At 33.7% G+C, this 27,212-nt stretch overlaps 5 protein-coding genes and 1 long non-coding RNA gene across 10 annotated transcripts in view; 5 read left to right on the forward strand and 1 right to left on the reverse strand.

Annotated features, from left to right (window-relative positions):
- Positions 1 to 4,832, forward strand: part of LOC139986390 (uncharacterized) — a 33,052-nt gene extending 28,220 nt beyond the window's left edge. Inside the window, exons 7-13 of the mRNA XM_072001680.1 lie at positions 13 to 210; positions 531 to 1,242; positions 1,542 to 1,742; positions 2,618 to 2,752; positions 2,898 to 3,175; positions 3,293 to 3,490; positions 3,686 to 4,832. Coding sequence (XP_071857781.1) covers positions 13 to 210; positions 531 to 1,242; positions 1,542 to 1,742; positions 2,618 to 2,752; positions 2,898 to 3,175; positions 3,293 to 3,490; positions 3,686 to 3,927 — 1,964 coding nt within the window. The 3' untranslated portion in view covers positions 3,928 to 4,832. The remainder of the gene's footprint in view (positions 1 to 12; positions 211 to 530; positions 1,243 to 1,541; positions 1,743 to 2,617; positions 2,753 to 2,897; positions 3,176 to 3,292; positions 3,491 to 3,685) is intronic.
- A 355-nt stretch (positions 4,833 to 5,187) lies between these two features.
- Capt (adenylyl cyclase-associated protein 1) lies at positions 5,188 to 24,583 on the reverse strand. Of its 5 annotated transcripts, none has more exons than XM_072001684.1 (9): positions 23,688 to 23,702; positions 23,471 to 23,590; positions 15,908 to 16,262; positions 15,538 to 15,822; positions 15,158 to 15,399; positions 14,901 to 15,079; positions 14,622 to 14,828; positions 7,705 to 7,848; positions 5,188 to 7,483 (listed from the first exon to the last, which is right to left on the reverse strand). In XM_072001684.1, exons 2-9 carry the CDS (start codon positions 23,553 to 23,555, stop codon positions 7,400 to 7,402), a joined length of 1,581 nt encoding a protein of 526 aa, XP_071857785.1. In that variant the 5' UTR covers positions 23,556 to 23,590; positions 23,688 to 23,702; the 3' UTR covers positions 5,188 to 7,399. The 5 variants fall into 5 exon arrangements, with proteins under 5 accessions (XP_071857785.1, XP_071857784.1, XP_071857786.1 ...); XM_072001683.1 differs by lacking the exons at positions 23,471 to 23,590; positions 23,688 to 23,702 and adding exons at positions 18,482 to 18,694; positions 19,950 to 20,827; XM_072001685.1 differs by lacking the exons at positions 23,471 to 23,590; positions 23,688 to 23,702 and adding an exon at positions 24,433 to 24,583.
- Positions 8,420 to 10,010, forward strand: LOC139986577 (uncharacterized). The gene is made up of 4 exons (XM_072002004.1): positions 8,420 to 8,435; positions 8,613 to 8,749; positions 8,977 to 9,263; positions 9,359 to 10,010. The coding sequence occupies exons 1-4, from the start codon at positions 8,420 to 8,422 to the stop codon at positions 10,008 to 10,010; spliced, it is 1,092 nt and encodes a 363-aa protein (XP_071858105.1).
- Positions 10,234 to 14,615, forward strand: LOC139986391 (uncharacterized). The gene has a single exon (XM_072001681.1). The coding sequence runs from the start codon at positions 10,235 to 10,237 to the stop codon at positions 14,384 to 14,386; it is 4,152 nt and encodes a 1,383-aa protein (XP_071857782.1). The 5' UTR covers position 10,234; the 3' UTR covers positions 14,387 to 14,615.
- LOC139986405 (uncharacterized) lies at positions 20,876 to 22,838 on the forward strand. The gene is made up of 2 exons (XR_011799636.1): positions 20,876 to 21,304; positions 21,403 to 22,838. It is a non-coding gene; the product is annotated as an uncharacterized lncRNA (long non-coding RNA).
- Positions 24,584 to 25,013: 430 nt separating the features above from the next.
- Spt-i (serine palmitoyltransferase subunit I) lies at positions 25,014 to 27,160 on the forward strand. The gene is made up of 2 exons (XM_072001704.1): positions 25,014 to 26,256; positions 26,359 to 27,160. The coding sequence occupies exons 1-2, from the start codon at positions 25,359 to 25,361 to the stop codon at positions 26,862 to 26,864; spliced, it is 1,404 nt and encodes a 467-aa protein (XP_071857805.1). The 5' UTR covers positions 25,014 to 25,358; the 3' UTR covers positions 26,865 to 27,160.
- The last annotated feature ends 52 nt before the right edge of the window (positions 27,161 to 27,212 follow it).

Genomic DNA, 27,212 nt, shown 5'->3' on the forward strand with positions numbered 1-27,212 from the left:
GCGTTTTTACAGATCACTGTCTCGGTTTTCTATGCAAAGACGGAAAATGCTTGCCTTCCAGCGGCAGGTGCAATATGTTAGGTGAATGTCCGAATTCGGAGGACGAAGCGAACTGCACGTGCGCCGACTTTCTAAAGGCGCAACTCCTACACGAGAAAATTTGCGACGGTGTGGCGGACTGTTGGGATTATTCGGACGAAACGGACTGTGGTATTTATCAGTCGATCTTTCAATCGTGTTTTCCTGTCGTTGGAAAATCTCACTCGATTCGTGGAAAAGTTAAAGAAATCGTTAGCGATGTACGTAACTGTTCAATTGTACGTGAAATATTTTCTTAACGCATTGGAGGCGTGCTCGTTTACTAAAACGAGGACGAGATTGCGATAAAAATTCGAGGACTATGGCAGGTTTAACATGTTCGAAAATACAGCAATTAATAAACTCGTTACAAATATAACAATTCACGCTAACAAAATCCTAGTTGACTCTATACTTGGTAAAGATTTATCGATAATTTTCTAATTCGATAGATTGGTGCCAGGAAGGCCAATACGTCTGCGGCAACAGTCGAACCTGCATAAACCAAGACAAAGTTTGCAACGGCTACACTGACTGTCCAGGCGGAGAGGACGAGAAGAAGTGCGCGGCGCTGATAGAAGACGATTCAGCGTTAAATTACGAAGAAACGAGTAGCTTTGCCAGAAAGGACATTAATTCCGAGATCAGCGTAACCAAAGATGCACATCCATCGTTCGAAGGGCAGTTTTCAGAAATAGAATCCATCACTAACAAGGACGCCCTGTATGATCAAGAAGCGGTGGAATCGTCCATCTTCGAGTCGACAACTTTGCACGCGTTCAAAGATGATATACGATTAGAAAAAGTAGTAAGAGCCAACGACCATTCTATGACCGAGGAAGGTGGAACATTTTTCGAGAATCGCGAAAGGAGCAACGCTACTACGACTCTCGTTTCCGGAAGAGAAATATCGTCGAACGTGAAACACATGTTGACGCGTGGGAACTCGATCCATGTAAATGCGAAAAACGACGATAAAACGTCGATAATCAATTTGAAGAAAGAAGTGAATAATTATAACGAGAAGGGTTATTTGAATATCAGGAAAAATGGAAAATGGGGGAAATTGTGTTTGACTGGAATGGATAATCTTCTGCAGGAGAGACAAACTGTTTGGTCTATCGAGGATCTTGGTAGAGCTGTTTGCAAGGCAATTACATATCAGTAAGTATTTTCGGTCAAAGTATCGATCCATACGTAACGAGCTTCGTATAATTTTATTGCGTGAAATATCGCCTGCTACAGTTAAAAGATTTTGCCGTACGATACGTAGAAAAGCAAGAATTTATTTGAAAGATTCGACATAGATCTGAAATTCTACGAACGAAAAGAATTCCTCGATTGTTGGGAAAAATACTTCTAGCGTCGCAAACAACGTGCCGATGTTTCATTAGATTCTTGCAATTTGTACGTGCAATTTCAGATTCTTTTCAAATGTGACCAATATATACGACAACTTTCAGAGATTACGAAACCGTGGAGAAGGTGTTGGACGAAAATCCAACGTCTGTGAGATCGTACTACACACTCTCGTACAACGAGAAACCTTTGGATAAAACGATCTTGACTTTCAAGCCTTCCGAGTGCCCGACTGGCGAGATCCTCAGGGTCAAGTGCAAGAACCTTGAATGTGGAATAAGAACTCAGGCCCCATCTCAGGCCAGGTACACTCACTGAACCAGTTTCTCATAATTATATGCCGACCGGATCATTTACAAAACTATTTGTATACAAATGCATTCGAGGATAATGACCTCTGTGCCTCCATAATAGCGATGTATCGATGGTAAAACGGTATTAAAAAAGATGTGCATAAAATTAGTATGATCGCGATCGTTATGGTCATCGTCGTCGTTCGAGATAAGTAACTATACCTGCTGTGATATATACGCTCGTAAATTTTTATCGAAACTCGTGAGAATATTAAGTTAGCTCCGCCGGAAAAAGACCGTAGTCTTCCTTTTTTTAACGATGCTTTTCAGTAGTTTAGAATCTACTTTACCTATAATTGGAAACAATCGGATATTAATAACGATATCGTTATTTAGAATTAAACGGCTTTGCATTACGATGAGAAATTTGTTATACTGTTATACTTCTCTCGTTTCTAATGAAATTTTATATTTTTGAAATTATCAACGTAGCTTTTTGTTCAGTTTAGTAAAAGATTAGACCAACTCGTGCTAAGTAACTTGAAAGGTGTTTTAGTTGCGAAATGAAAATTTAAATACATTGATACGTTCATGAGACATTAATTCTAAAGATAGACCTATTTAAAAGAATTACGGTTCACAGATTTCAATTTTCATTTCAAAAATAAACAATTTTATAATCTCGTAGCTGTGACTAGATCGCGGATATTCCTACAAATTCGCATGTTATGTGCATTCCGTGGAGTTTCGCAGTTTCAGATTTCTCGTAAATGCATACAAATCTATTAATTGTACATTACAATATATGAACGTAATACATCGATAAAACGAACTACTTATTTAAGATGTATACATTGAAACAGATCGAATGTTTCACGACGTTGCAGGATAGTCGGAGGTGGAAGCTCATCGGCTGGAAGCTGGCCATGGCAAGTAGCTCTGTACAAGGAAGGCGATTATCAATGTGGTGGAGCTCTGATTAACGAAAGATGGATTTTATCTGCCGCACATTGTTTCTATCAGTAAGTAATAGCGTACTGGTAACACAAATAAAACCAATTAGATCGAAGACCAGGCTAACCGGTACGCTGGAAAATGTACAAACATTTTATGGAGTTGCAAAAATTGATGCAATAACCTGATGGTGTATTCCAATATCTGTCGCAGTGCTCAGGACGAGTATTGGGTCGCAAGAATCGGAGCGACTCGCAGAGGAAGCTTTCCGAGTCCGTACGAGCAAGTGCTACGTTTAGATCACATATCCCTGCATCCTGATTACATCGATAACGGATTCATAAACGACATAGCGATGCTGAGGCTCGAAGAACCAGTCACGTTCAGCGACTACGTTCGACCAGTGTGTCTTCCAGAGTCAGAACCAAAAAGTGGCACTACCTGCACCGTTACCGGATGGGGACAGTTATTCGAGATCGGAAGAATATTTCGTAAGTTATGATTATTTGTCAGGTATTCGTAAAAACAAGAAAGAGCTAGCCACGTAAAGATACACTGGTCTATAACGATATACAAAAAATATTAAAAAATATGTTTCCTCTGAGTAGCGGATACCCTGCAAGAAGTACAACTTCCGGTAATCTCCACGGAGGAGTGTCGAAGGAAAACTTTGTTTCTTCCATTGTACAGGATAACGTCAGGAATGCTTTGCGCTGGTTTGAAGGATGGTGGAAGAGACGCTTGCTTGGGAGACAGTGGTGGGCCATTGGTTTGCTCAGGATCAGACAACAAGTACACTCTTCATGGTAAACACAGCTATTTTTAATAAAAAGAAGAAAAGATAATAATACATCAAACACCATAATTTATCATTTTTAAATATCGATCTGTACTTAGACTTACCAAGATCGTTAAATAGTATTGTAAGTTACGAGTGAACATCACGGATGATCGGCAAGTCTTGTCATACTGTTCAGGTATTAATTGGTCCTTCTTTCCAGGTATCACTTCAAATGGATATGGTTGCGCGAGACCTGGAAGACCTGGAGTCTACACGAAAGTACACCACTATCTTCCTTGGATCGAGTATGCGATTTCCAGGGATGATATCCGATCCTCGATCGCTTCGTGTAAGGGCCATCGATGTCCTCTAGGCGAATGTCTACCGAAATCTCGAATATGCAACGGATTCTTAGAATGTTCGGACGGTAGCGACGAACGTAATTGCACTCTTAATTTGTAGTGAAATGAAGACTGATCGTATTCGTATTTATTTGTCCAATCATGCGCATTGAACGAACAAATCAGTTAATAGTGGAATTTATAAATTTACGTTTATAATATAATATTAAAATTCGTATTTATGACGATATCACGATCATAATATTATATTGAAAAGGTATAAATTTATAAAAGACAAAAATAGTGAAAATATTATCTGTCAATTACAAGTTGCAATGGAAGGGACAAAACGTTAGGGAAAAGATGAATGTTTAAATAGATATAAAGGTAATTAATAGAAACGTAGGTACTAAGAAACGTCTCACGATTAAAGTGTGAAATTTTCCATCGTTGGAAGTGTTGCTGTGAAATATTAAATATTCGTTGATTTTACATAGATGTGCAATACATAGCTAGAAATCAAAAGTTGAAGATAAATGTTAGAGAGTGTATCGTACATCGGTGTGAAATATTTGTAAAGAGTTCCGGTTATTAATGATAATTAACGATACTGTTAACACTGATTTATACTCTTCTATACAGTTATCTTTGCGTTTGATAGTTAACATTAATACGTTTGAGTTATACGAATAAATCTACTAATGACTATGCGTTAGAAGATTGTTCGCGACTCGATTCGTACGAAAATAGCACGGATAGTCGCGAAGAATAGTATTGCTGAGTCACTCGTGATCGACTCAGAAATACTTGCTAGCATAGGGATATATAGTCGAACCTGGCATTTTGATTCTTTTGCTTAAATTACGAAACGAATCTCAAGGCCACGTTATGTCGTGCTCATTACTTCAGTCTCTTCGTAAGTTCGAAGATTTTTAACGTAACGTGTATGTATATATGTCGTATCTAATTATGTAAAAAGATTCTTTTGATGCTAATAAACAAGAATTTTCAGAAAAGAAAAAAAAAGACGCCGTTTATGGGAAGTCCCTAATCATCGAATTAAGACTGTACAAAACTTTCAGTGTCTTTCATCTTCTTCTTAGTAGGAGAGCCACGAGCAAATTGTAATAACAAAATTTTATTAGTTATTAATAAATTAAATAATTTCCATCTGTACATAATAGTCTGTGCATTTAGTAATAATTCGAATAATCAAGAACATGATATAGCATGTGTATAAACGACATCTTGTAGTTAGAAAATTAGAATTTATGTATGCGAGCCTGATTCGATGAGAAGGGACTGCAATTTCTTGTTGTATTTAGAAGACTTTAATCGTGTTCCAAGTTCTTGAAAAGCGAAAAGAATTATGAATACAAGATTTGAATGGAATATTAATTTGTTTTATTAGGACAATTAGAAATAGCACTGAAAATCATATTCAGAAATAAATATTAATTATCCTCGATATAATACTCTATCGATATTAAAACGAAGGCTGTTAAAGATTACGGCATTACAGGCAGTGCGATCCTTGATGATAAATAATCTCAGTCAAACTATCATCATTCTAAAACCAAACGGGCATAGCACTACATACGTACATATGTAGGTATATAAATTATTAAAAAAGTCGTGTCTCTTTCGAGTTTTTTCTTCGTCTTTTCCTCTGGTAAAAAAAGGATCGAACTGCTTCATTGTTATTCTATTATGATCATATTATTCTAGATCGTGCCTTTAAGTAGTTCTAATATTAGATTATACCTACGATTAGCACAATATACCAAGAGGTAAAAATCACAATGTAATTTACGTCATGTTCAAACAGCACGCTTTTAAAATTCAATATCGAGTTTACAATTCATTTATCGTTTCGGGGAATATCTATCCTTCGCGGCTGGATCATCAACACTTTAGCACAACCGTTATTCCTGATCATTTTTCATTTCACGACGTCTCGAAAAATACCTTTCGAGTCCGAAAGTTCTCAAACGCACGCGCATAAACGATCGATTTGTTTCTCATTAAATAAATTCAGCGTCCCATTCTATTTACACATCATGAACATTGATGAACACGGAAGACTCGCAAACTGAAAGCACAAACTTGAAAATTCAATGAAAAGTGTATTATAATATATACTGGCACGAAATAATTCCTTTCCAATCAGTTACGCTCTACGTGATTGAATTAATGCATTATGTACTATAAGGAAACGATATGTAAAGTATTAATGGTGCAAAAGTCTCAAGTTATCTCGTTCTATATAGGAAATACACTAGGCATAAATCCAGCACACTAAAATAAGAAAAAAAGCTCAGACAAATATGAGCTGGTTTTCCAGTTACAGCTTGTTTTGTATTGCAACAATCTTTTAATTTTTTAGCTAACACACACTTCGTGCAGGCTCCATTTCTCAGTCAGCTCACTCTCCAGACCCAAATTTGCTCGATTATTAAATACGGAGACATTTGAAATCTGTAGTTTATAAAACGCTAATTGACGATGTTAGAACATTCATTACCGTACCAAAGTTGCTTACAAATCCGTGCAACGTCTCATCTGTTTGAACGAGTTCGACGATCCATGATGAGACTAGTTCACTTCGGAATAATCTCTGACGGTAAGTAAGTAATAACGCAAAACAAGATATAACTCGAAAACAAGATCATATCAAAGAGTTTATGTTATAAACTTTTTTTCCTGTTTTAGCGCGATGTATCCACCTCTGCTATATTTCCTACGTACAACGAAATACATACTCTGTACGCCAAGCCATTAATAATATGATATCGCTTAATATACAGAGTAACTTTGTTAATGACTCGTGAATGCTTTCTGTTTCTGCTTCCTCGGAAACTGTTTAACGTGTGCGGCGCTCGCTTTTCTCCCACCGAAAACGTCGAGTGGCAATTCCATAGCGAGTCGACTGAAAAATCCCGAGAAACGATTCCGTCGGTGTGGACAAAAGTTCGTTCACAATAAAAAATGGTGTAAATGTATAAAAGGTCCGATTCGAAGGTAGAAAAACTTTTGTCCATAGCTTTATACTTAAATCGAACCTACAGTCTCCTCGTATCAGCACCAACGTGCGTTAATAACACATTCGTGAAGAATGTCGACCCCATTTTCGTCCCATTATCACCTCGATAGACGAATCACAATTACTAGGGATCTAATTAAGACTATATTACAAAATATCGAACCACAGGAGGTCGAATAACCGCGTGTTTTTATACATAAAATTTAATAAGGCTCGGCCGATTGAGCATCGTTTTAAGCGTGATTCTACAATTTAGTTCGGAATGGGGTCGATGATCTTCACGAAATGCGGCAAATACCTTCGAAACAATATAATAGAGCTGCGAATATTTAAAACATTCAATCGATTTATCTAATTCAGTTCTATACTTTCGAAAAGTGTATACTCGCATCTCTCCTTTAATTCTTCGCTCTTCTTCTAAAACCTTAAATTAATTAAAGAAGCAATAAATAATAGATCGACGAATCCTCTGAAGATGATACCTCTAATGAACTGTACTCTTAGACAGACATTTAGTTAGGCTATGGATAATTGAGTCATCATCGAGGCTTTAGCCCAGTGAGTCGACAGCGATCGTACTGAGACCTTTGGAACTGATGGTCGTTTTGAATTGCTCCGGTATGGGATATTCCGCCTGTAAAAATGCAAAATAAAAAAATATTAAAAGACGTTTTCTATTTTTGGTCAAACTCTTTCGCTGTGTTTTATGAGCAGTTTCGTTAGATCATGAGAGAAGTTTCAAGTACAAAGGGAACAATTTTTTCCTATTTATACTCGTAGAATAAATTAACAAAATTTGATTGGAAAATCCTGAAACCTCAATGTGTACAAATTACCAGTACACATCAAACTTACATAATCTCCGTTTCCTCGAGGTACCATAACGTTCATCTCGCTAGACTTGCTGCTAATAAATTCCACGTCTAATGATTCCGAGCTTAAATACATCTGACAACCGTCTGTTTTGTCAATAGAGATCGTGGGAACTTTTCCTAGTACCTGCAATCAAAGAAGAAAAGAAATTAATCGAATACCATAGTCTGTGAACCATCGAAGAATTTCGTACATCGTCAATCAATTCTACGACACCAAAAATTGTCTCTTTACTTGGCTCTCGAACTGAACGCGTATTGTTCCATCCTCTTCGTAATTTCCAGAATATATATTATCGAATGTAATATCAAAATATCGAAGATATTAAAATATTGCGTATACTAAGATAATACTTTTTAATCGGTTTAAAGCGACAATAACAAATAATAAAATCAGAAAATAACAAATATATAATTGTCAGGTTTTTCTCTCTTGTGATCTTCGATTAGAATATTATAAGGTCTTGCGATCTTGCCTAATTATCTTGTGATCTATAATTATGTACACACTTTATATGAGTACACTATCGATATTATACACGTCGAGAGGCAATAACTGCCGATCGCAGTTTCTTTCGATTTTCCACATTTCACGTAGTGTAGGCAGAAATAATCGTAGATGGAATTTGATGAAATTTTTAGAGCCTATAGTTGAATTTTCACCCCACGCTTAACGCAAACTTACTCCCGTTATCAAAATGCATTGGCAATTCGGTAAGATTTCAGTCTTTGTATTTTCTTTCTCCTCCTTCATTCCAATTAACATATAATATTCGAATTGAACGAAGCTGTTTCATTAACAAAACTTTGCTGTCCGTGTTGCACGAATAAAATTCGTTAATAAAACTTGGAAATGCAAATCGTTGTTAAACGCTTGATCGCTGTACGCAGGCGGAAATCTCGAACCTGTGCGAATGATCTGCGAAGTTGACTGGAAGGAATGTCCAAAAGCAATCGCAAATTACGTGTGGAACGAGATCGTAACCGACGTTCTCGACTGCTTGAGGAACGAAAGCATAGTCTGGCGGGTACAGAGAATTATTATTTTTGACTTGTGCAATGAATATCGAATTAAAGGTCTATGAATACATGAACATAGCGATCAGGTAAGTTCTTGAAACTGATAAGACTTTTTATATCTGAACGCTATGTTCAAAAAAAAAAAAAAGAAAAAAAAGGATAGAAAAAGATAAATGAAAAAGATATTATTTATCGAATAAAGATATTCTATTAATGGCATTAATAATATTCAAAGGTACTGGCCGTAATATCTATGTGCGTGGTATTACTACGTATAATATTTATCAAAGGAAAACGTGGTAACGATGCGTCCATTGATAAAGATGTGCTTAATAAAGTTGGATACAAAGTGGAGGACCTTGAACTGAAAGTCAATATACTAACGTATAAACTCCAGTATGGTACTTGGCCTTTACCCCATCAGGTTCAGAAATCGAACTTTAAGAAGAATCTAAGAAACCTTAGACTAACTCTGTCCAATCCGAATGATCGTAATAATTGGATAAAACATGTATTGTTAAGGTGCTAAAAAAATGTTTAAAAAAGAGAGAGAAAGAGAAGATAAAAGAAATAATGGTTATCTTGGTCTATCTTTTTTTTTTTTTCTTTTTTTTTAGCCCTAGACGCAACGAATCGTACTTTTCGTGTTCAAAGTATTACCCTTCGGAACATCGTCTGACCGAATTGTTCGATGCAAAGAAAAAGAGGATGTACCCTCATCTGCGGAAAGAAAACTTGCCAGTCGAGTACAGCAGCAAATCGTCGAAAAGTAGCAGCGATATATCCGTAAAGTACGGCTACGCGTTCGGAGTAATTGTTGCAAATATGTTGTCGATCGAATCGAATGACAACTTAATAAATTCTATTTTCAGGCTAAATTCTATGTTCAAAAATGCGATCGATGGAAAGCATCGTGAGACATTGAGAAACGAAAATTTCCAAGTGCATCATCGGAACGCGATATCGGTTCCGTTGTTCCCGAAGAAGAGGTACGCTAAATGTGGGAAAAAATTGAGGAGAAGCTCGAAGAACGCTGAAACTACCAAAATGAGCCCGGCGTGTAGGAAATTCACGAAAACTATAGACGATTGCAAAAAGTATTTGAAAGAATTACACGACAGCAATAAAAATCTTGGATTAGCCTGTAGCTCGTCTGAGATCAGCAATGAATCCTCGATAAAAAATTTTTGGTCAGATACACAGGTAAACATGAACAAGTTATTATATCTGGAGACAAAGTTGTCCGAGATCGACAATGATCGTGTTTGATCGTATTACAGCAACGAAGAAGTGTTGGAGGGAGAGATGCGATTAATGTGAGTGAAAAACTTGAAAAGAATAATAGAAATGAATACGGAAAAGAGGAAGAGAAAGAAGAGAAGAAGCTTGAAAAAATTGATAAAAAGCAGCAAAGTAACGAGCAGCGTTTGGAACTATCGAATGCGATTTATCCAGTTCTACAACTGATTGACAAACGTTTATTGCCCCCAAAAATGAACATATCGTTTTGCGCTGATGTGTTTCCCCAGCAACTGACCTCGAAGATGTTAGTTTCGTGTGAACCGAGGAAAAAGCTGAAAACGTCTCAAGAAGCCCTGTACCAAGTGAAAAAGAAATTAGAGAGCTTGCATAATGTTCTGCGTATGTACGAGTTGCAAAATATTGAGATGAAAGCCTCGGAGAAACAACGAGACAATAACAATAAAATGAACAGCGTTTGCAAAAACATCGTGAGTACGCTTGTCTCAGTTACGACAGACACGGACAACTTCAAGAACACCGAGAATATCGAAATAAAGGCCAATAGAAATATCAGGAATAACAGTAAGGAAATCCAACGGACAACTTCCAACAGCTCTGAACAATACGAAAGCGATGAAACAACTAGAAGTTCAGTAGCGTCTATTCGAAATTATTCAAATATGTTCAACGCGTATCATGTAAATAACATAAATGATCCTTATTGTCTGGTTAGAAGGAAAGACGAGGCAAAAATATCTTCTACGAATGACCACGAATTACAGATAATCCCAAATAATCAGACTGTATATTCTTCTAGCGTAAAATATGAAAGAATACCTGAAAGAATATATTATACCATTTCGTCGGATTCCTCTGAAGAAAAGAAAGTTAAGAAGAAAACAGTAATATCAGAAAATTTCATACCAATACCAGACGATGTATACGCGAAGAGCAATCAAGCGAAGCCATTCGGTGGCTCTGAACAATATCCAGTTGCAATGGAAACTGATGAGGATGCGATAATATCACCAGCTTCGAGCCATACAGAAGTGTCAAAGGATAGTGAATTAGATGACAAGCCGACAGCGTTATTACTTCAAGAAGCCCTTCGATTCAAAAGAGCATTATTAACGCGTGTCGAACTGGAAAAGATATGCTACATAGACGAAAAGAAGGATGGGATAAGTAACGAATCTGTATCAGATTACGGTAGGTATTCTTACGTTAACAATAATCTACAATCGAAGTTCTTGGATATCATATCGGAAGAACAATCTGTTAGCAGTTCCACCGAGAAAAACAGTAAAACTTATATGTTTTTCAATTTGAAACAAGACCTTAATCAACGAAATGAAATTAAAGACTTGGAAACGTGTAAAAAATATTTGGACTCGAAACAAAACCTTAGTTCACCCTCTGAATATTTTAGTTTTAGTAACATAATTCAGGAAGGAAATGAGATTAAAAATAAGCTATCTTTACCAAAGCATAACCACTTTCAAGGAAACGAGATAGTTCCAAGTAATTTAAGGATAAGACATTTAAACGACATATTGAACGAGTCTGATGAAAAGCTTATAAAATTTGTAAGTTGTTTAAATACAACGGAAGCGAATACGAACGAAGAAAGGACTTGTTACGACTATGATCGTGATAAAGAGAATTTCAAAGAGCATTTCACGCGCCTGAATAATGTAAATGAGTTTATAAATCGGGACACGAATAGCGTAGAATTGTTTTCGCAAAACTTAGACGAAACTCCTTCAACGGAGAAAGTTGAAAATTCCAACAATGAGATAACTTCCAATTTTCTGAACTCTGAATCTCTGAAACAATGTACCAATGTTAGAATTACTAAAGACACAGGAACTGATATATCGAACTTGAAACTGAGTACATTGGATAATGAAAAATACGAAGATCAAGAAATTTTATCATGCAATTCGAATTTAACTTTAAAAAGAAATCCTGGTGCGTGTTCGTTAATCGAACAAACGTTGCTCCACAGAAACATAAATAAAACATTAGAAATGCACGGTATAGTTGAAAACGAAGATCCAATATATGAATTATCACCCAGTGAGAGTAAAGAAACTTCGTGTGGAACAAATTTAATACTGGATTCATTAACATCCAGCATAAATCAGTCCAATGATTCTAACATTCCGGAACCACCATCTGTAACAGTACTGATTAACAAGTCATTAGACAAAGAAAAGTTAGAATTAGATTGGTTGAACGTCAATAATAATTTCAGTGATGATACTATCAATGGAAAAGATGTAAAAACCTGTTCAACAAACACAATTACTCTTCAGAAATATGATACTACAAACATAAATAACTATAATAAAACAGAAACTAATTACAACGATCACTTTCAAAATGAAAAGAATTCTGTTACGCAAAATCTATTTACAAATCTGAATAAAAAAGAACTAATAAAGGAGACGGATTTTTTAAAATCTTACTCCAATCTTATTTCTCCACACAGCAGTATGTATTTTACGGATGAAGCCTCGAGTTCTACTACGAAATTAAATAATACACATTCAAAAAACCTTAAAGGCTATTTACACTCTAATCTGTATACGCAAAATAACAAGGAAAATACATTACACAGTAAGCATGAAAATTTAAAAGGTATTGCAACTGACACTAAAAAAATGAATACCACGGCCACTGACAAATCTTTTGTCAAACTTTCAAATGATGAATTCGATATGAAACAAAATTTATCAAAATTCCAAAATAAAATATCTAATAAGAACAATTCGTTATCTTCTAAACCTTGTACAGAGAATATTGATATAATTAAAGAAGCAAAGGCTTTAAAAGAAGAAAAAGAAATTCGGAGCAATAGATCTCCAGTGGCATATGCTGTTGATAATTATAAGTTATTATTTACAGAAAATGTTCCGATTGACGAAACACTATCCAATTTGGCAGAAAATGTTTCGATTGACGAAACACTACCCAATTTGCCAGCGAATGATATGAAAACATTACATCTAGAACAAAATATTATTTCGTCAAATTTATCTCCACGACAAGTTTCTCCAAGAGAGACGAAAAAAGATAATACAACGAAAAGAACGAACGCGACAATGAAATCGTGGAGCCACGAAAACTATACTTCAAAATCCGAGAAACTGAAAAGATCAATAGCTTCACGAAACATAAAAGGTTTAAAATCCGATTTGTTGAACACTGTTCAAATCAAAGCAGAAGATAGTACAGACACAACATATCCAAAATTAAGCGATTTATCTGCAGAACCTAGATGTAACACAGGAGATAGTGTTAAATTAGATAGAAAACGATCCCGATCGCAAGTAAGTTTTCGAACGAACGAATCACCGAAAGAAATAACACCACGGTCACATGAATACCCAAGCAATACAAATTTTATAAATTACACTCAATCGTTGGAAACTAAATTAAAATCAAAAGGTCCTTTAAAATCTTTGTCACCGACGCCGAGAACGTCTTCAAAATCTTGCATACCGATTTTAAAAAGTCGATTGGAAGCAGCTCGAAAGACTGAAAATGAATCGCGACCTAAGAGTCCGGTGAGAGGACCACTGACAATGACTATGTTCTGGAGGGATAGTCCGAATAATAAGGACCAAAATGAAATAGATGAAGTTCAAGTGGAAGGTAAATCAAGAAATACAGATTCGCGTATAGAAGAGGTAAACTCTTGCGTAGGAAAGGTCAATGATGCTGATAATCATAAGCAAGATTTAATAAAAGCATCACAGATTGCACAAAATATAAATGAAAATGCCGGCAATGATATTATTGCACAAGAACAAATGGTAATATATGTTAACATATTCACAAAATATGACTACGCTTCGACAAAAATAGTGGATCCAAATAAGTTTTTGGAATATATTAAAAATAGAGAAGTAAGTGTACAAAAGATGGAAGAAAATCAAGCCAATAAAATGCACGATGAGCTTCGAGGGATTTCCACAGAAAATGAGAAGGATAGGATACATAAAATCGTTACTGTTGTTTCTACTGTCGTAAATGGTAATGAGCTGGACCAAACTACGTCAACTAATTTATCAGTACCAAAAACACAAAAGGACTCGGTGTCGAACGTTTTATTAAATTCTAAATTTAAAAATTTATGTTTCTTGTCTGTCGAGCAAAAAGAAGTCGATGTAACTGCTAAACCGTCTGTTATCGATACAAGTACATCTATATCGGATTTGGAGAATATTTCAAAAACGTCAAAAAAAGCGTTAAACAAATTTCAAATATGCGGAACACCTAAAGAGTTGAGCAACGAGGAATATATAGCTCTATTAGAAATTCTTCACCAGGAATCGAATTTTATGCATCTAGAAGAATTACAAAACATTTGTAAGAAGCTTACATCGAAACATTAAAAAATATAAGTAAAATTAGATCATAAATAATATTATTTATCTATATTTATAAAATTCATCATTGATAATGTCTATTATATTTTTGTAATATACACTTTTAATACAGAACATGAACATCGTATAATTATGTTGTATATATATGTACTCATTTGGAAATAAATATATTTTTCACATGATGTTAGAAAGCATTATATGTTGTTGCATCTTTTATAGATAATGGGAATAAATAACATACCTGCATTTGTACACTCTGACAATTGACGAATTCGATGCTCGACACAACAGAGTCGAAAACAACGGATGATTTACGGCATGAATCCATAACGATGGAGTTAACTTTGCCTTTGACAACTAAAGTACTATCATGACATCGGAACATATAGATTACGTTGTTCATCTCCACGTTGTCAATAAGCAGATCTTTATTGCCTTTATGATATTCCTATAACAAAAATGAAATTTCGTCAATACAGAATAAACTAATAGAATGAAGCAACAAAATGATATTACTTACCACAAGCCACTTCTTTCCATCTCTAGTAAATACAGGGGGTTTATCGATTGGTGCATTTGCAGGCGGCACTGTTTTTGTAGATATAGCATTATCAACAACTGGTGCTTTAAATGGTGCTGGTCCGGTTCTCAATGAAGGATTTTTATGTGTTTGCATGTCTGACGTGACTTTCTTTAAGTCTGTAAAATACCGATTCATTTTAAAAATTTCATTATTTAATAAATTCCGTGTTTAGTAATTTAAAAAGTTACACTTACTCTTTGTAATAGCTTCTCCTTGATTAATTTCGGCGAAAAGAGCACTTCTGTCATCGATAATATCTGCCGGTGTTACGTCTCCCATAGGAGGCATACACGGTGGTGGTGGCGGTGGGATGCCTGTTGGTGCAGAGCCAGTTTTTGCCCATACAAGTCCTGTTGTGTAGTGCTGACGCACATATTCTTGTAGAACACTTAGTGTCTGTACCCAAGCCTTGCACCATTCAGCATGTACTTTATTTCTGTAGATATAAAAAACTAAATGAATTCTGCATCAGTAATTAATTTCCAGAAAACAAATTGTCATACATATGAAAAAGACAATAAGAAGATATCATACTTATTATTATAAGAAATAGTAGTCTATAATAAAAACTTACTTCTCTTTCCATTCTTTTAATACACGATTTGTATAAAATTGTCCAGCATCATTCATTTCTTTTATATAAGGTGCTGGAGTAGGAGATACTGCAACCCATCCCAAAGCTGGAATACTTTCACTAATTGCTGATAGATGATTGAAAAACTGAGATCCTCTATTTTTCTCGCGAAACTCTTGAATCTGCTGAATCTGTGCAGATGTGGGTGCAAGAAGAGAAATTTGCTCTGATTGGTTTGTTGGAGCTGGACGACTTGCTGCAGTTTGAATAAATTCGAACTGAATGCTATGAAAATAAATTTACAATACTTAATAACTTACATAAACATATCAAGAATTTAAAATACAGAGATTGATAGTAAAGTACTTACTTGAATGCCTTTTCTACAAGCTTGCTGTGAGTAGCTACATCACCCCCAATTTTTTCACTCAATTGTAAATATTCTTTCACAGGACCGTCTAAAAACTGTTTATATCCTGCGACTGACATGCTGGTAAATTTGTCTTCTGCTTTTTTCTCTACTGAATGAGGAGATGAGGCAGACAGCACTGAGTCACTATTTTTTACTGCTTGAGACCTCTTTGGTGATGGTGTATTTGTTTGAACAGCAGAATCTTGTGTTTCAGTTATGGATTGGACTCTTACGTTTTCCAATCTTTTTGTAACGTTTTCTAATCTATTTACCAACTCTTCTAGATGTTCCTCCTTATCGCTAGCTTCACAACCTTTAATTACAATACATTTATAAGTATATAAAATGAAAATATACTCCAATATTGTTAATAAAAAAATTATTTTCTTATCTATTCAATATTATTTCTATTATTATTATTATATCATTTCTATATCACATTTTTGTTTTTTTTTTTTTTCTATATAAAGTAACTATAAATACACACGAAAAATAAACAAAATTAAATTTAAATATCCATAGAATGTAATAATAAAATATTCTATACTATAATTATACTTTTATAAACCCAATATTTGAAAATGAAATGGCAATGAAACAAAATTTGGTGATTCACAACTAATAAATTATTAATACCGATTAACAGAAAATCTTCGGTGATTGAAAGAAATATATTCCCGAAAGTTCGCATTAAGAGCGACTAAATTAAATATAGAATGAACGTATAAATAGTTACATTAACATCTACAGCCACTAGATCATTATGTTGCAAGCGACATGTAATATTATAAATAAATTTATGTGTACTTGAAAATGTTAACATAAAACAAATTCACGATAACTATAAAATTGTACCTGATAATTACTGTGAATGAAAGTTGTAAGTAATAAATTATTTGTTTAATTACATTAAACGAGACACGATAATCACATTGTAAATTTTAAAATAAGTGTACATCATTTCGATTACTATAAAAATTCATGAACTACAAGAAAATTAAGGTCAAAGAATAACTTGCTTTAAATTACACAATTTTTAAATTTATAATTAAATATGAAATAATAAAGAAATGAATGAATTCGTTACCGGTGTTTCTGTGACTTATGCCACTCTAAATTACAAAGACACACCTGGCTTAATTATTCTTTCCCCTGATTAAAGATTATTCCTGTACGGACAAAAGATTTCACGGACGAGATCCTGCAGCCTTTTCAGAAACGCTTGAAGAACTAAACTACGGCTCTAATGATATTCGACGCGGGTGTGTGCCGCGGCCTATTCTTAGAAAATCTGCGGAAATTGAAACACGCGTGGGTAGATACCATTCTGTATGGAATCTCACGCATTAATAAGAATTTAATAATTAAAATTTCTCCGCATATCTGTATACGATTCATGTAAACACTCAAGTACAAAATACTTTCTAATTTATAACTTATTTATATACATAAAATTAAAAAATAGATGTATATTGTTCATTGATGTTTTATATTTGTAATTAAAAGAAAATATATTTTTCATGACTAAGAAAAAACAAGAAATCACTGGTGTGTATTTTTAATGACAGTTATTTCTAATTATTTTAAATATTCTTCTCATTTTGTAATGAAAACGATAGTAGCGTGAAATAACACACCAAAAAGTTGAAAGATAAGTAGATCAAAATATAAAAATAGACTGAATAATAACGAAACACTACACTGGACGGTAACAATATGTGGAACAGAGTAAAGTTATAAAACTCTTTGTCACAACTTGAAAACAAATGATTTTCCTGAGAAATAGTTACCATATATAACATTCTCTTATACACAGTGTGAAATATTGATAAATTAGATATAATATTCAAGTTTTGATGGAAACATCACACGACATTTATCCGATATTTCATCTAAAATCAATTGTTCAGAAAAATCTATCTTAAATTTTCGGAACATGTATTGTAATCTTGATATAAATAAGTTTAGTCAACCGCATTAAATAATCATGATGCAATCATAAAATTCTTAGTGTTTGTAACTGCATACATTTTTCAACTAATATCTCTATTCACATGAAATATTTTCCTAAATATAATCTCAAACAATTTTGCAAAGAAATAATAATATTAATAATCATGATGCAATCATAAAATTCTTAGTGTTTGTAACTGCATACATTTTTCAACTAATATCTCTATTCACATGAAATATTTTCCTAAATATAATCTCAAACAATTTTGCAAAGAAATAATAATATTAATATTTATAATAATTCCAGCCCTCCAAGGTGCCATAGAATGGACTTGATTTACAAAAATCCTTAAGATCACTCATCTGTCTCCAAATCACGATCATACCGCACTCATCTTGCAAGATATTTTCCACTCATTCTGAAGCATAATTAGAAAATTAGAATAGATCGGTTTGATTGTATTCGATATTCTCATATAAATAATAATAATAATAAATAAATAATAAGCAAGTAAATAACTCGAACAGAAGATCTAAGAATCATATAAAGTAAGAAATGGATTTAGGGTGGACCCTAACCGGCGTGCACCATCGGTCCTAGAGGGTCAAACCTCACTCTGTGCTCCGTCGCATTTTGCGTAACGTGTAACAAATCGGAGAAGAATCTGTGACGTCTTAAAGCTAGTTCGTCGCGAGCAACCGGCGTCGCCGGTGGTTCCTGCATTCCGCTGCACTCTTCTGAGTCGTGCTCGCCGTCTTCCTCCTCCGAAAGCCACCGAGGAATTGACGAAACTGCGCATCGTACACCCCAATATAGATATCTTTATCTACGTATCTGCAGTGACTCACGAAATGCAGTTGAACGCTTTTAGAAAATTTTTATGAATGTATTATGTGCCTTATACAAAACATATTGAAATTTCGTTAGCTCTGTAATGATCATGGTCGTAATGGCAAAATTCAATTTAGTAAAAGTTGCAAGATATTTATTGCAAACTATATACAGTTCATAACGATCAATAAAATAGTTGAACAATCAATTACTTACTATACATTAGTAAGTCACGTTATTTAGTTATCATCAACGTTGACTCGTGCATTAACGTTTAACTGAAATATGCCTATCAGTCTTCTATATAAAAGGATGATCCGAAAGATGCAATTTTTTCAAAATATACATATACACTAACAGGCCCAGTAATCTTTGGAATCGAATTTTATTTCGAAAACTAGCTAATAGCGATGTTATAAAAATATTCCAGAAAAAAGTTCCGGCATATTAATTTTTTACTAACAATAAGTGCATGTTTGCATTATACTTGTATATACATTTTCGAATTGGTTTAAAATTTGTCTGATATGCTAATGTAATTTCAAAATATCTTGTATAATACATATGATATGGACATACAACTTTTCTACGACAAGCGTTGAAATACACTTTCGTATAGCCATTGTTCGTTGTATGCAATTTCCTCATTTATAATTCAAAATAATTTAACGCATTTGAAATCCTACATTCCAACACGATAATGAAATTCCTAATTTAGCATGTAATTGCTTGTAATGAATTTTTAACATATTTGATGCTGCTATTAATATTGTAAATCACGTGTAAGGAAATGTTGAAAAATCAACAGGAGAACGAGTCGTGAAATGAGCAAATTGCATATTTATAAATGACGGTAGGAAATTTCCATTTTTAGCTTTGCTTTAAAATGAAAAATTCGTTCGCAGGTCACGGAATTATGCATTCTAGTGGGCAACAAACGTAATTATGTATATATACGTTATGAATGTATATATTAAAATATGTGTAATTTCGAGAGTGAATCGGTATGTCAAAAAAGTGAAATTGAAATTTAACGCGTAAACCAGTTCAATTACTATCGCATTTTCATATTTTCTGTCACTTTTTAGAGATATAACGCGTTCTATTCATCGGAAAGTATAATTTAACGTCCTGCGCGAATCTTTCATCTTTAAACGAATTTAAAATTATCTATTTTCTTTACCAAGGAAAAACTGCGCGATAGGATATATGTACCTGGCGGCGTCTTTTTATTCGCGTTGGTATCGTTCGGGCAATCTTCGAAAACGGAATCATCGCCTTCCTCCTCTGGCCCATTATCGATCGTTCTCTCGATATACGCGAAAGAGTCGCAAAGATTGGTCTTAAGGGTATCAGAAACCCCAGAATTCAGTATTGCTTCCATCGCTCCTCCCTCATCCACGTATCCGCTTACATTATCATTTTTCTCCGCCTTTCCGTTTCCATTAGCATCCTTACTTCCGTTTACCTCGCCATCTTCCTTCTCTAATTTCGTTCGATCACCCTCATTTCTGGTATCGTTCTCATTGTCATCTTTCTTGCTATTGTCCGATTTTACTACTGTTTCGGTTCGCAAGAGAGAATTATCGTTGACCTCGTCGCGCTTTCCGGTAGGCAACGGACTCTTAACGGTCAGGTCGTCGACCATTTCCGTGCTGTTTTTCTCCATAGACGGAGAAACTTTCTCAAATCTCTGCACGTCGCCGTTCAACTTCTCTTGTCTACCGGTCGGCCCGTTTTCCTCGAGCTTCGATGAATCAATGCCAACTAATTGCGAGTCGACCGCTTTCTGATTTTTCTTTGGCGTCGACTTCGTCACCTCGCCGTTCGGCCTCTCCTTCTTTGAGCTTTTGTTGCACACACAGCATTTAAACATCGTCAATATCGATTATGGATTTCCGTTGTATCAGCAATAAACGCCTTTCGCCGGCTTTCAACCGAACTTTCGATGCTTTCAAACCGATAGGCCGGTATGTGTTATATCACGCGGTTCTTATCAACTAGGATCGTTTTACAACGATACTGTTTGATCCGTTCGAATCAATTGATTCGAAAGACCCGATAAAATTGATCGATACATTTCATACGTATCAACGAGAGAGAGAGAGAGAGAGAGAGAGAGAGAGAGAGAGAGAGAGAGAGAGAGAATATATATTATATACAAGCACGGACAACTTCGTAACAATGTAAAATATTGACTGCTAATTCGGAATTTCGTGTAATTTTGTTTTTTTCCTTTTATATAGATTAAAATATATGTAACAATGGTAAGTAGAAAATAGGGTAAACGGTTCTTAATATATAACGATTATTGACTCGGAATAGTATGGAAGATAATAACGGCGGATAGAAGAATACTTTAATATTTAGGCTCAAGTTCAACGCTGACCCCTCACAGCCGTATATGGTTGAAACTGGTACTTGAATATTTTAGATCTGTTGGCCCTTTTCAACCAAGCAACCGAATATTTCGTTTCAACCGGATTTCCCACGGGAATCACCAACTATAAATTGTTTGATGTACAGCCGGTATAAATTACATTTGTTCACAGCCGGTTTATGTATTTACGGTATGTATCCATTGATATCATAAACTAACAATCAAATACGCGCTTTAACGAAACAATAAGATTAGTAATTAACACCAATTTACTTCCTTTCTTTACAGAAGCTACTAATAAACAGTCTGATTAACGATCAACGTACATCGGAAGAGCTATATCTATCATTTATTGTCAATATTAACAAAGATAAAATATTTATGTAAGTTTTATCAAGCTTATATTTATTGTTTCAACGACTCAAAAATCTTCACTTTATCATTTACAAGCAACAGTTTCTAGGAACACATACGTAACGTCTTCCTAATAAATACCTATGAGAACATTTGCAACAAAATTACGACACTTTCGAGGAATTGTACGGCGTATGTATAGGCGTGTATTTTCCCCGCGAATTTCCCTTGATGGCGCGATGATCGATTCCAACAACGCCCAAGTTTACGTTTTCGAGATCAGTGTAACAGATATAGAAATGGACGTTGTATGCCCATCTAATGCAAATAAGTAAAAAGACGATCATCAAATTTTTGGATATTTCGAAACGCTAAATTCTATTTTAGAATGGTTTCGGATTACAAGATGTACGAAGAAAATAAATTTCGCGTTAGAGAAAGAATAGACATTCTATTTGGCAGTAACCGTACATCCTTCCAAACGTGACCCGTATTCGTTTTTTTCATAATCTTATGAAAGAAAATGAAGCAGAAGCTAATCCGATAAGTAGCAGTCAAAGGATAAACGTACACGTATACAGGATATCATCACAAGCGCATGCTTTTCAATTTCAATACATGTGAATAATATAACGAATAGAATCGCGGATGGACAGACGTTCGGTCGTCGGAGAAAATTTACATACGTTTATCTGTAATGAATCACGTTTATAAACTCAACCGTACAGAATGTAATTAAGAATGTAAATTAATATTGTGCACGAGACGAGATTAATGTACCATCCTCACTAAGAAATGTTTGCAACGCTCATTTTAATTGTATATCCTTTTTAACCAGTCGACTTAATACCATAATATATAGTTTGGCAAAAAATTTGTTTAACTCTTGGAACACCACCCAAATATTTAAAAAATAACAATTGATATCAAATCACTTCCAGATATTTCAGTGTTATTGACACTTGATAAAAAGCTGAACTCGAGTTAGATTACACATTGCGAATGAAAATGTTGAATGAATTCACGAGATTCGTAAGGGTGGAGTGTCTACCCTCTAAAACAGTCTACTTTAGAAGCAGCCGGCGCAATGCTCTACTGCTTTAGGTTTCGACCGGTACTCTGCGGTGCTGCCGCAGGGTGGTCAAGACCCGAAATTGTTGCAGGTTCCTTAGGTAAAGAGCCACGTGCAGCGCAGGACTTTCGAAATCTAACTTCGTTTCTAACAGAACCGTCAAACTTTAACCCGTAACTGTTCTTCGCAGCAACTAAAAGTCCAACGGATTACTAATTCAGTTGGATACATGAATGTAACTATTAACAGGATGTTAGTCAATAAATAAAATTATAAGATCTGGTTTAGTATAAAATTACTACTGATATAAGAATATATTAAAGCACAGGTGCCTTATGCAGAAAAAAATTTTACTCGTAGAACGTTTCTCACAGACAGGTCGGAACGAAGATCAAATAATTCATAATGACTCACATTTTCGGTATACCTATGAACGTATTTTATTCTTTATCAAACTTCGCTTTATTACAAATAGCTTACACTGATAATGATAAATTTTATCTAAAACTGAAATATTACAATGTTTTAAATTATATCCTGTACGATCAATGCTTAATATAAATTCCATTATTATGAATTATAGCAAAAAATTACCATGTATTTATGTAATGTTACATAATGATCAACATAAAAATAAATAATAAAATGTTGATCATTATTTTATAAGAATTGAATACATACTCAGCATAAAATTTCCGCAATATAATATTTGTTATAATTGTAATAATAGCTTCATAACCATCTTTTGCATTAACATATGGTTTATTCATTAAAAAACAACAAAATTATAATTAGTTAATATAATATATTAATTTTTTGATAATTTGTTAAACTTTCATGAATCAAACATTGAGTATTATAAACAGTAATAGAGTACATATCATTTTTCATATTGCATCAGAGAATAAAAGAATTTTAATTTATACTCACGATTTTTCCACATATTTAAAACCTTTTTATAAGCACCTGGTACCATTCGGGAATTATCTTCTATCGTTTTACTAAGTTCTGACATTTCGAAATAACGTTTTTCACTAATCACGCAAATGACTGTTAAAAAATATAATGATAAGCAAAATAATGACAAATAGAATACAAAAACTAATGCGTTCGACGTGTAGATGATGAATAATGATAACGGACTCACTTCGTCAGCTTTCACGATGGAATTTTAATCTCGCGTCAGAATCACAGGACCGTATCATGTAACCAACCTAATAATACAAAATCTTGGTAATGAATATTTTGTTAATCATTATCAAGATTTAATAAGATTATTATATCTCAAAGCAGTACCTTTAAATAGAAGTAATCAAAAACATATCTTTATATAAATTTAAATACTTCTATCTAGCATTAAATTGAATAACTCCGTACGTTAAATAAATATATCCTTATATAGACATCAAATTTTAAATACCTTCGTTAAAAATGTTATTTGTATTTTTTAAATTACAAATCTCAATTTTTACGGCAAATATGGAACATAGTAATTAAAATATGTTATTTAATGAGATTTAGATACCTCTTCAACATTGTACAGGATTAAAATACGTTACCAGGTGTCAAGTGTCAGGTGCAGCGTAGTATGACTCACAGTCGAAACACAGCAGGAGATACATACAAGTATAACCATGTTCATAACCAAAACCAAATACAATTTCGTATCTTTTATCGAAAAAACAATTATAGTTGTTCACCTTACACGTACGGTATATTGCACTTTTCGAGTACACATATATGTATATATTTATATATAAATTACATTAAAGTACAGATAATGTAAACTGCGGAACTCGTAAATAGTAAAATGTTTTCAGCAAAGTTAATATGAGTCTAGCGGCAGTGAGATGCATTAATAAGTATTGATAAATTAATGACAATTCGCTTACCAGTATGATGCCTCGGTGAAAGTCAGCGATATGTACACTGTCACTTTATGACAATCGACTTAATAACAACACAACAAACACGATACACAAGTGGCAAGAATTCAATCTGACAACATAACTAACTACATACACTGGGGCGTTTGCCGGATACCGGAAGTACTACTCTTACTATTGCGCGAGCTTAAAATTGTTGATCGCGCATGCGTCCATATTTAAATATTATCTCTAAAAGAAATTTACCCGAATTCTATATTATTGCTTTAGAATTGTAACTGTTATATTAGCAAGATAAGACAATAATAATTTCTTTATACAATAAATCAATATATTTGCCACATTGTAGAAATAATTTTAAATTTATCTTTGTAATTCTTAATAAGTTTTCATGTATTATAACGTAATTAAAATTGTACTGAAATGTATCTATATGGATTCTAAAATTTGTATGATAAATATATTTCAAAATAATATTTCACATATATATACTTCGTATTGATATTATATGTATACGTGTGTATGCATGCGCGCGCGCGCGCGCGTGTGTGTGTGTGTGTCGGTGCTGCCACCTGGTTTTTATTTGGTTCTTCGAAAGAAGTAACCGCAAGGCGTAATCACTGCTGCTAAGCTGAGTCACAATTAGTTTTATCTAATGCCTTGTTAAGAGTATTTATCAGTATGAAATGAAAACTTTCTTAATACTTTGCAAAACTAATTTACTTTTAGAGTACAATTATTAATATCATTCTTACGTGTAACACTTCAGAGAGTGATAAGCTTTTTAAAGTATGTATGTATTCACTACAATTATTTTGCACAAGTATATTAATCAAAAGTAATACAAAGTATTACATAAGGTGGTTAAGTCACGTTAGAAGTTATACGAAAATAAAAACAGGGTATTTGTAAAATATCATACGACCAAAAACATGAGCACAAAATTTATATTTATTGAATCAATGAATATTTTGAGTACAATACCTCAATATCATGTGTTACTAGGAACATTCTTAATTCTATGGCTTATTTGGTTTATTAGTAAGAAATATTTCAGTCGAGATAGAACATTAACTGAAGATGAAATAGAAAGGAAACTTGCGGAATGGAATCCTGAACCTCTTATAAATAATCCACAGATGAATCATATATCTTTAAATCCAAGATGCATAACATCTAGAGCTGGTAAAAGAATAGTGGTAGATGGGAAAGATTGCTTGAATTTAGGTACGCACAATTACCTAGGTTTAACTGAAAATAATGAAATAGAAAAAGATGCAATAGCAGCAATAAGAAAGTATGGAGTTGGTTCTTGTGGTCCACGTGGATTTTATGGTACTGTGGATGTTCATCTTGAATTAGAAGAACGTTTAGCAGATTATACAGATACAGAAGAAGCAGTTGTATATTCATATGGATTTAGTACAATTGCGTCTGCAATTGCAGCTTATTGTAAACGCAGAGATCTTATATTTGTAGATGAACAAGCAAATTTTGCTATACAAAAAGGATTAGATGCAACTAAGGCTAATATTACTTATTTTAAACATAATGATGTAAATGATCTTAGTAATTTATTGATGAAACAAGCTAAAATTGATGAACAAAATCTTAAAAAAGCAGCTAAAATAAAACGCTTTCTAATTGTTGAGGGCATTTATATGAATACTGGAAATATCTGTCCACTACCAGAATTGGTTGCACTCTGTAGGCAATATAAATTAAGAATATTTATTGATGAATCAATATCATTTGGAACCCTTGGTAAACATGGGAAAGGTATCACTGAACATTTTGATGTTCCTAAACATGAAATTGATATGATTATGGGTAAGCAATGTTATTCAATTATAATTATCAGCAATAAACTATTATAGATCTTAATTTCTATTAATAATTTGTATTATATTTTATATACTTTATACTTTTTAGGTTCTCTGGATTGGGCAATGGGGTCTATTGGAGGTTTCTGTGTAGGCACATCATTTATTATTGAACACCAACGCTTATCTGGTCTTGGATATTGCTTTTCTGCATCTTTACCACCTCTTTTAACAACTGCTGCTATTACTTCTTTAAATATTATGAAAAATAATCCACAGCTATTTAGATCATTAAGAGATAATTGCATAGCTATAAATGAGGGACTGCAAAACATTCATTGTTTGGAATGTTCAAGTTTCCCAGAATCCCCAGTAAAACATGTATATTTAAAGAATAAGAGAGACCGTGCTACAGAAGAAAAATTGCTTTCTAAAATCTCTGATAAATGTATTGAAAATAATTTAGCAGTCATAACTCCTGCCTATTTAGAAGCAGAGAAAAATGTACCTAGGCCTAGTCTTAGGCTTTGTGTTTCTACACTTCTCAACAAAAGTGACATTGATTTTGCAGTGAATGTATTGAAAAACTGCGCTGAAGAAATACTATCAGTATAATTGAAAGTAAAAGAAAATATTTAAAACCAGTGTTTTAAAATTAATATATGTTTTACACATGAATTATTTTTCTTTATCAATATATGATTGATTGTATATTAATTGATTATATAGAGCAAAGTATTCTCATTTCTGACAAATTTGACATTACTTTTTATATAATATGGTGCCATTTTCATATTGTGATGCATATATCATATTATAAAGATTAATTTAAAACTGATTTTGAATTAAATATAGATTATATTATGTGTAATTTCAAATGAATAAATAAATATAAAACAATGTAAGATTTTTATCATCCATTTTATAACAGTGCATATTATAGTAGTACTTATAAGATAATTA

The sequence above is a fragment of the Bombus fervidus genome, chromosome 4 (assembly GCF_041682495.2).
Source record: "Bombus fervidus isolate BK054 chromosome 4, iyBomFerv1, whole genome shotgun sequence".
Lineage (NCBI taxonomy): Eukaryota > Metazoa > Arthropoda > Insecta > Hymenoptera > Apidae > Bombus > Bombus fervidus.

Coding starts and splice junctions, on each gene's coding strand:
- Capt (XM_072001683.1), bottom strand. CDS start 20,610: ATGTTTAAATGCTGTGTGTGCAACAAAAGCTCAAAGAAGGAGAGGCCG. Junction 18,695..19,949: donor GAATAAAAAGACGCCGCCAG/GTACATATATCC, acceptor TACGATGCGCAG/TTTCGTCAATTCCTCGGTGG. Junction 7,849..14,621: donor GTCAGAGTGTACAAATGCAG/GTATGTTATTTA, acceptor CTTTGATTGCAG/GTACTAGGAAAAGTTCCCAC.
- LOC139986577 (XM_072002004.1), top strand. Junction 8,750..8,976: donor ACGAAAGCATAGTCTGGCGG/GTACAGAGAATT, acceptor TAATATTCAAAG/GTACTGGCCGTAATATCTAT. Junction 9,264..9,358: donor ATAAAACATGTATTGTTAAG/GTGCTAAAAAAA, acceptor CTTTTTTTTTAG/CCCTAGACGCAACGAATCGT.
- Spt-i (XM_072001704.1), top strand. CDS start 25,359: ATGAGCACAAAATTTATATTTATTGAATCAATGAATATTTTGAGTACA. Junction 26,257..26,358: donor TGAAATTGATATGATTATGG/GTAAGCAATGTT, acceptor TATACTTTTTAG/GTTCTCTGGATTGGGCAATG.
- LOC139986391 (XM_072001681.1), top strand. CDS start 10,235: ATGAACATATCGTTTTGCGCTGATGTGTTTCCCCAGCAACTGACCTCG.